Genomic DNA, 9575 nt, shown 5'->3' on the forward strand with positions numbered 1-9575 from the left:
CTTTTTAGCTCTTCTGCCCATTTTTGGACTGGGTTATTTCCTTTGTTGTTGTTGAGTCTCATCAGCTCTTTGCAGATTTTTGTGATCAGCCCTTTATCATTAGTGTTGGGTGCAAAAATGTTCTCCCAGTTGGTGGGGTTTCTCTTTGTTTTTGTTATTGTCTCTTTTGCTGTGCAGAAGCTCTTTAATTTGATGTAGTCCCAGCTGTTTATCTTTGCCTTCACTATCACTGCTTTGGGTGATGTGTCTGTAAAGATGTCTTTGATGTGCAAATCACGTAGTGTTTCGCCTATATTTCCTTCTATATATTTTATGGTTTCAGGTCTTATGTCTAGTTCTTTAATCCATTTTGAGTTGATTTTTGTGTATGGTGTGAGGTAGTGGTCAAGCTTCATTCTTTTGCATGTAGCGACCCAGTTTTCCCAGCACCATTTATTGAACAAACTTCCTTTGCTCCAATGCATAGTCTTTGCTCCTTTGTCAAAGATTAGTTGACCATAAATCTGTGGGTTTATTTCTGGATTTTCTATTCGATTCCATTGGTCTGTATGTCTGTTCTTGTTCCAATACCATGCAGTTTTGATGATTATGGCTTTGTAGTATAGTTTGAAGTCTGGGAGTGTGATGCCTCCATTCCCTTCTTTTTTTTTTCAGTAGAGCTTTGGCTATTCGGGGTTTTTGGTGATTCCATATGAATTTCATCAGTAATTGTTCTATTTCTTTGAAGAATGACATTGAAATTTTGATTGGAATAGCATTGAATCTGTATATTGCTTTTGGTAGGATGACCATTTTAATAATGTTTATTCTTCCAATCCATGAGCAGGGGATGTCTTTCCATTTCTTTGTGTCTTCTTCTATTTCTTTTAACAGTGTTTTATAATTTTCTTTGTATAGGTCCTTTACCTCTTTTGTTAGATTTATTCCCAAATATTTGATTTTTTTTGTTTCAATAATAAAAGGGATTTTTTTTTTTATTTCTTCTTCTTCAGATTTATTGTTTGTGTATAGGAAGGCTACTGACTTTTGCGTGTTGATTTTGTATCCTGCCACTTTACTGAATTGATTGATAAGTTGAATTAGTTTTTCTGTGGAGTTTTTGGGGTTCTCTATGTATATTATCATATCATCTGCAAATAGTGATAGTTTGACTTCTTCTTTTCCTATTTGGATTCCTTGTATGTCTTTCTCTTGTCTTATTGCTCTGGCTAGGACTTCCAGTATTATATTGAAAAGCAGTGGTGAGAGTGGACATCCTTGTCTTGTTCCAGATCTTAATGGAATTGCTTTCAGCTTTTCACCATTGAGGATGATACTGGCTGTTGGCTTGTCATAGATGGCCTTTATGATGTTGAGGTATGTTCCTTGTATCCCAAGAATTTCAAGGGCTTTTATCATGAATGGGTGTTGCACTTTGTCGAAAGCTTTCTCGGCATCTATTGATATTGTCATATGGTTTTTATATTTCTTTTTGTTCATGTGTTGGATAACGTTGATTGATTTTCTGATGTTAAACCATCCTTGTGTCCCTGGAATGAATCCTACTTGGTCGTGGTGAATTATCTTATGGATACATTGTTGGATTCTGATAGCTAAAATTTTATTGAGGATTTTTGCATCAGTGTTCATTAGGGAGATTGGCCTGTAGTTTTCCTTTTTTGTGTTGTCCTTATTTGGTTTTGGTATTAGTGTAATGTTGGCTTCATAGAACGTGTTTGGTATTGTCCCTTCCTTCTCAATTTTTTGGAAGAGTTTGTGAAGGATAGGCACTAATTAGTCTCTGAATCTTTGGTAGAATTCATTTGTAAATCCATCAGGTCCTGGGCTTTTGTTTTTGGGAAGGTTTTTGATTACCATTTCAATTTCACTGCTTGGATTCTTTATTTTTAACAGGTTCCCAGGTGGTTCTCCCAGGTGTGGGGAGCTACTGGTTTGGTGGGACGAAAAAAATTACCTTCTGAGAAAGACAAATGCTGGGTGATTTCACTCCTATGTGGAACATGGAGAAACAAAACAAAGGAACTGACAGAGCTAAACCAAAACAAGCTCTGGAAATGTGACTACAGAATTGAGGCTACAGATGGGGAGGCTTGTTGGGGGTAGGAACAAAGGAGAGAGGGGCCCCCGTGTTCTTGGGTAAAGGAATATAAGTGTTACTCTGGTGGGGCTGGGTGTGCTGTGGTGACACATCTTAGGGGGGTGCACCTGTTCCCCTAAACCATAGATGGTATTGTAAACCTATGCTATCACAATGGGGAAAAAAAGAAGGCAAATCAAAATAAAATAAAATTTAAAAAGAAAGAAAAGATTTGCCTTCTAGATGAGTATTTTAGGAATGTGTTGACACAGATAAGTAAACATTATTTTTCCTAGCTGTGGTTTTGTTAAAACAATTGCTTATCATGCAAACACATTAGGATGATGACTAAAATTTGTATGAAGCTGCTAGAACTTACAGATGTTGGTGTCATGTCTCTCTAGGCTAAATAACATTTGCCTGAACCCCTTTTTTTTTTTAAATTTATCTATTTATACAAGCACTGGGTACAGTCAGAAGCGCGGGAAGGTGAGAGAATTCACCAGAGCCAGAGGGGAGAGCAGAGCAGGCAGACTGACGAAGTACACTGCTGAGGGGAGCAGCGGGCGGCAGGAGAGGTCTGCGCGCCATGTGGGACTCTCGCCCGGCAGCCGGGGATTGAACCGGCGCTGCAGAGGCTGCAGGCAGCTTCGCAGCCCAGTGCTCAACCGCTGCGCCACTGGGGAGGCCCGAACCCCTTTCTTAAGATGGCTCTCGCCACTCACCCCCAGGACTTCTCACCATCTCCTCCATTTGCAGCTTGACCCCTCCCCTGCCTTTTACTCTAACTATGCTGCATTTTTTTCAAAGGAATAATTCTAGCTTTTCAAGAAGTATGTGTCCAGAACTTCTACAGGACTAACATTCCAACATTTTTGGTGCAATGACTACAGCTTCTAATCTTTACACTGTTTTTTTTTTATTATTTTTTTATATATAGGACTGGGAATGGAGAATATTGGCGGAATCTTCGTGGTTCTTATTTGTGGCTTAATTGTGGCCATTTTTATGGCTATGTTGGAGTTTTTATGGACTCTTCGACACTCAGAAGCTACTGAGGTAAACCTGCAAAGGGGTACAAACTGTAGTGTTGGCACAACGGGCAGAGTTCACGGGCTCAGGCACATACAAAGTCATTTCAGACAAATTGTCAGGCAAGACAGGTCAATGCAGTGAAGAGAACGCCACTCTCTGGGACAGGAGACCCGAGCAAGGCCCCACCACTTACTAATGCAGCCACAGAAAGGCCACTTAACGTCTGTGGGCTTCAGGTTCTTCTTCGAAGCAGCCTGGCAAATAAATATATGGAAAATATTTTATAAACTATGGTGTCTTATACAACTTAAGACATAGTTTGTTTGATAAAAGAAAACCAGTGACAATACTGAATTATTTATAAGTGGAAATAATGGCTTTAGCGCTTCCATTTTAAGTGTTTTTTTTTTTTGTTTGTTTGTTTTTTTTGCCTTATACATAAAGATGTTTTGCTATATCCTAATACACGTGAGCCCAAGAGCCACATCTTTCTCAGGGATTTTAAATAAGTTTAATTCCCAAACTGGTGACTTAGAAGCTCAGACTGAAGAGTCTGAGAAGAAGGGACATGTTCCGGCCTTCTTCCATTCTGTGTGAAAGAAGGCCCAAAGCCTTACGTGCCAATTGTGTTATTAGATTGCTTAAGTACGTTGACCTCTAGCTCTATCTCCCAACTCTGGATCTTCCTAAAACCTCCTTCCCTCATCGACACTGGAGACACAGCTCATAAGCATCCATAACTGTGTGCTGCGCTGTGAATCCATGGAGTCCAGGCTCCCAGGGTCTTGAGATACAACACTGCCTGCTAGTCCTTTCTCTCCTGCGCTCAGCCTCCTCCCCATAGGACTTCCACACCATCACCCACTCCTCGTGCCCTTTGCCCTTTAAGGTGTAGAGGCTAATTTTACCTCCCACCTCATCAAGAAGTCAGATGAAAAACCCCACCAATAAATTTACCCATAGTTGCAGCCATCCCTGCAGCTCGGGAGATGTGCCTGCCTTGACCCCATCTTTCCTCAGCTACTCTGGGACTATCCTGTTTCTCCCCTTCACCTTTTCTACCTGTCCTCTCCCCGAAACCCCAAAAGATGCCCAAGCTCATTCCATATTTTAAAATCATAGCAATATTACTGTTATTCTTGCCCAGTCCTTGCCCTCTTCGAAACCAAAGTGATCTAATCTGTCCCTCTCACCTCTCATTCAGTCCTCACTCCAGACAGCCTGGCTTCTCTCCACCCCTGCTCTGGAAGGCCACTGCTAAGAGATCTGACCTGTCCCAATGGGCAAAAACTAAGAGAACCCATTGGGCCTTATCGAACCTCAATGTGCCCTCTGGTACAGTGGATGGTTCCTTCCATAAGCTCCTCCCTGTGTTACCTGGTTCCCTTCCTACTTCTTTCTCCAGCGTTACTCGCTTTCTCCCTTTGTCTACTCCTTAGGTAGTAATGCTACTTATTGTATAAGACACAGTTCAGTTCACAGTTCCCCCGTTCTATTGCCTTCTCCACTGGACCAGTCAGGTCGGCCATCCCTCCTGGCTTCCATCACCATTATAATCTGTGCATAGAGCACTCGTTAACTGTAATACAAACATTTTTGTATCAGCTTGGCTAGTAGACATTTGCATTGCCTTAAAATAAGGATGGTGTCTTCTATCTCTGCATTTCCACTGCAAAGCACAGTTCTTGATATACACAGTTGACAGTCAAAAAAGATAGGTTGTTATATTCTTGTCACAGGCAAGGAATCAGGCAAATGCTGTTGCTTAGGTACTTGTAGTTATTATTAGAGCACAGAGAAGTTCCGTGACTTGCCTACAGTCTTTGCTAACTCAGGCCTTAATCCTAACTCTGTAGCTGCTTCAAGTAGAGAATCTGTGTACGTTTGGTTATTCACTTAAGAGTTTATCCCTTGTCTAGATAGACCTTAAAGAACTCAGTGAGGGAGTAAAGTACTGCCAAGAGCTGAAACAAAGATAAAGACTATCAGCTATCCTATCAATAGAACCGAAAGACTGGAAGAAAGAACATGGAAAACACAATGGGCTTCTCCATCATTTCAGAGAAAGTCTCCTTTCCAAAAGAGCAGCGAACTGCATGCTCTTGAAGGAAATATGTGTGGTTTCAAATTTCAGGTCAGCTATTTGTTAGCCAGGTAATTTTTAGCAGAATATATAACTTCTCTGAGTCTCCCATTCCACATCTATGAAATAGGTGTAATACAGTATTAATAGTATAAATTCATTATTTTTAATCCCCAATTCTGTAGGAAAGTTTCAAGTTTTTTTGTCAATTTGTTGTAAATGCATCTGGCCATCATACTTGGCTTGAACTTCAGTGAGGTACCTCACTCGGTGCCAATTTGCATACATTTTGCTACAGATACTCATGTCTGAATATGAGTTCTGCCCCAGATGCCCCAGGGTGTGATGACAATAGATTGTATTACCTTTCTGGAATCCTAAATATTCTGAAACACCTGGACCCACAGGTTTCCTATTAGGAGACTGTAGAGTAGGAATAGTGGTTGCTGTTGTTTTTGTTGTTACAGGTAATTATTAGAATGCATCCTTTGCAGCCCTGGCCAGTTCATTAAAAGAATGAGCATCTGTAGCCTGGGCAGACTATTGATGGAGACATGGTAGCTTTTTGAAACACTTAAAAGACTGCGATGCAAGACAGGGATAGTTGATTTCCTAGACTTCGAGGTCCAAATTTAACTGGGATCAATGGATGAAATTTTCAGGAAGAGGAATTGTTAAGTCAGTAGAAAGAAGCAGCATTGAACCGAAATATACAAAAATGGCATGGGCTCTTTTTCCACCCCCTGCTGCCTTTGTCTCTGAAGGTGAGACAAGAAAGATTAAACAGCCCATTTGTAGGGCTTTGAACATTATTGTATGGGGGAGGAGATGGATTGAAAGGCCTTCAGGTAATCTCCATACCTAAGCTGATATGCTTCCCGCAGCCCCTTAATCACCCCCACCAGCCTCCTCCCTCCACCCCCCCCCAACAGACTCTCCAGGGGTGCCAGGGCCGGTTCTGAGAGCTTGACCTGTGACCTCCCTTCCTGCAGGTGTCTGTCTGCCAGGAGATGGTGACGGAGCTGCGCAGCATCATCCTGTGTCAGGACAGTGCCCACCCCCGCCGGCGGCGCACTGGGGTGCCACCGCCCCGACCCCCATCCCCGAGGAGCGCCGGCCCAGGGGCACGGTGACGCTCAGCAATGGCAAACTGTGCGGGGCCGGGGACCCGGATCAGCTGGCGCAGAGACTGGCCCAGGAGGCCGCCCTGGTGGCCCGCGGCTGCACACACATCCGCGTCTGCCCCGAGTGCCGCCGGTTCCAGGGCCTGAGGGCCCGGCCTTCGCCCGCCCGCAGCGAGGAGAGCCTGGAGTGGGACAAGACCACCAACAGCAGCGAGCCCGAGTAGCAGGAGCGCGGCGCTCGGGACACTTGGCGGCCAGGTGGGGAGGTGAGAGCGGCTGGGCAGGCGCCGCTGTCAGCCGGGAGCCCGGACTTGTACAGCGTCCACACTTCCCTGCGGATTTGGGATCCAGTAACTTGACAAAAAGGTCAAAGAGCCTGACGCCCCAGCCAGAGACTGCGCCCGGGTCAGGGCTCTGGGCCCACCCAGAGACGTTGCACCCCAGGGGTGAAGGGACACTCTCCCCCCGGCCACATGGACTCATCTCCCGGAGGGGCTTTCCCTCGGGCCATAATAACAGTCTGGGGTGGAGGGCCCTGCCCAGACAGGTGCAGTGAATTGGTGGGATCATCAGTCGAATTTCCCCCCTGAGAAGGGGCTCTTGTACCCTGGGTCTGGTTCTTACAGGAAAAAAAAAAAATTAAACTCAACAGGGAAGCTTTTCTTTTCTGGATTCCTATAGCTCTGTGGAATGTTCTTTTCTTTTCTTTTCCCTTTTCTGACCCCCTTTTCTCTTCTTTGTTGTCTTTGCGATTCTATTCATTTGTTTTGTTTTGTTGGGGGGCGGGATGGGGGGTGGGGGAGACTGGACTAGGGAATGAAAGTCTAAATTATCCCTGTTCCTTTTTCCTAAACTTTAGGCTATGGACCGCTGCCAGTGCATCAGATTTCAGGTGCTGAACTCTCCTTTTATGTGCTGATCGGGGGCACTGGAAAACATAGAAGGGTCTTGGGGAGAATATGGTGGAGAGTTTCAAATAAAAGTCCATTCAAGTAATTTTTAAAATGCCAAAAACCAATTAACTCAGAGACCTTGAAATGCCTGGGTTTTCAGGGGTTAACGTGTCTGTCCCTTCTCTTTCTCTTTCTGACTTTCACTATTGTTGGGTTTGAGTTGGCCTTTTGTGAATGTCATCGCTGAAGACGAAAGATAGGGGAGGGGTGCAGAATGCACAAAGGATCCTGGGGCCCTGTGGATACAGGAGAGCCGGGTAGAGACAGTTTCCCATACCATGGCCTTGGCTTCACATTGAACGTGCTGTCCACAGGGGAGGAGGAACAGGGCTACCTGTGGGTGTGGTGCATACTTTGTCACCTGCATCTCTTTTTAACCAAACTCAGTAGCTGCCTATAAAACTGGACCTCCCCACCGACCCCACCCCCACCCCCACCCCAAGGCTATCACAGATTGGGTGATTTCTTGCTATTAGATGTGAAACCTGGGTGCAGGTGTGTGTGTGTGTGTGTGTGTGTGTTTATTAAGTGGAAAGACCTTAAGTAATTAAGAATTTGCCAGGTTCCTGGGAGAGAGATGGAAAGTCTCATTGCCTAGCCACAGGCCTGGGAACTAGAAACTCTTGAGTCCTAACCTCAGCGTGGGCAGAAATACCCCCAACTTGTGTGACTCTAGGTAAAGTGTTTAACTTCTCTTCCATCTACAAAATCAGTTACTGATGTTTTCCAGGCTCTGGGATGACTGCTCGTGACTGCTCTCCTTGTGGGATTTTTGCAGGGCCTGGAGTTTGGACCGCTCATCTAATAGGAGGGGGAGGCTTCCCAACAGCTGCTTGGCCTTTGCTTGGCTTCACCAATTGGGAGTTTCACACACAGAGAGTTTTCATTTTCTGATGGAAAACAAATTCTATGCAATTTCTGATTGTACACTTCGAAAATTCAGAGGGAGAGAGAAATAGCCCCTAATGCCACCTTCATCACCACCTCCACCTCCACATTGAATTACTCCTCCACTGTTCTCACATTATTTCTGTTCTGGAAATAAAGACACCTTGGGGAAATGATGAGCTTAGTTTCATGTTTTTGCCATTTGAGTATCATATCAGCATCCTCTTTGTGCCAGGACAATTAGTTGGAGCTGCCTTCCTGGGGGCCAAACAGCACTCTGATTATTTCTATAAAGGATGTTGATTTTGTCCTAGGCTGACCTCTTCTCTCTCATGAATTTGAATCCTTTTTCCTCTTTAACCATCAAATGATGGCAAACTGCCGGACCTGAGTATTTTTTTAAACCTTGCCTCAAGCCTCTTGGAAGAACGTGGATTTGGTGGGGAAGGGCACCAGAAGGTCAGTTGACTGCAGACCCTAATGGTGCCACATTGCTCCAACCCACAGCTCCATCCCTTGCTACTGACAAGTGGTCCCTCTAGTCGGATCACATTTGGGGCAGGAAGAGTTGCTTTTTTTTAAAAAAAAAAAAAAACAAACAAACTCGTTTTTATGAGCAGGATATGTTGATCAATAGCAAACTTTTTTTTTAATGGATTAGTGAAATAAATGTCCCCATGAATCATTTATCCAGTCTTTCTTTCACCGTGTGGACAAAGATAAGACTGACAACACTAGACAGTTTCTGTTAGCTGCTGAGACCATTGCTGTACCTCAGTCCAGCGGGTGAGTGAGGTCACAGCCAGCTAGTTCTCTTCCTTGGTTTGTCTCCACTTTTATCTGTTGGTTGTTGGCTTTCTTTTCCATGCTGTATTTTCTATCTGACTCTGTATACTGTATAAAGCAGTTTTTTCTTGTCTGTTTGTCTTTCTTCAACTGGAATATTTACAATAAAACAGAAACAAACCCTGAAATGTTAGTGATGGGTGAAAACTGTTTGGGTTTGGAAAGAATGGATGGGTGTGTCTCATAGCCAGGAGCTCTAAAAGCAAATAAAAATATCAACCCACTTTGTGTCTTCCCCTCCACCTGCCCTTCTCTTTTTCTCCCTCTCTCCACCCCTTCAGCTCTCTTTTCACGTCTCAGGAAAGTCTAGGTGGCTTCTTTCCATTCGTAGTACTGGGAGTCGGAGGCAACCCCTCCCCCCATCACCCTTCCCCCCCTCCCCCATGGATACACATGTTAATGAAGTCGGGAGGGTTTTGTCTTCCTAAATGCACTTTCACAGAATAGCCATCTATTGATACCTAGGGTAACTCTAGTCAGATATCACCCCAGGTAGTTTGAAGATTACATCAATTAAAATATAATACTTTGCTTTATTTCTTTTAATTGCCTTTTAGGGCCCCATCCGT

The 9575-nt window shown here is 44.1% G+C and overlaps 1 protein-coding gene across 1 annotated transcript in view; it reads left to right on the forward strand.

Annotated features, from left to right (window-relative positions):
- GRIK4 (glutamate ionotropic receptor kainate type subunit 4) overlaps positions 1 to 7064 on the forward strand; it is a 399878-nt gene extending 392814 nt beyond the window's left edge. The window contains 3 exon segments of the mRNA XM_054693152.1: positions 3018 to 3136; positions 6188 to 6296; positions 6299 to 7064. Of these exon segments, the coding sequence (XP_054549127.1) occupies positions 3018 to 3136; positions 6188 to 6296; positions 6299 to 6543 (473 nt within the window). The 3' untranslated portion in view covers positions 6544 to 7064.
- The last annotated feature ends 2511 nt before the right edge of the window (positions 7065 to 9575 follow it).

Source organism: Talpa occidentalis, unplaced genomic scaffold (genome assembly GCF_014898055.3).
Source record: "Talpa occidentalis isolate TD23 unplaced genomic scaffold, MPIMG_talOcc4v2.1 talOcc4.12, whole genome shotgun sequence".
NCBI classification, from domain to species: domain Eukaryota; kingdom Metazoa; phylum Chordata; class Mammalia; order Eulipotyphla; family Talpidae; genus Talpa; species Talpa occidentalis.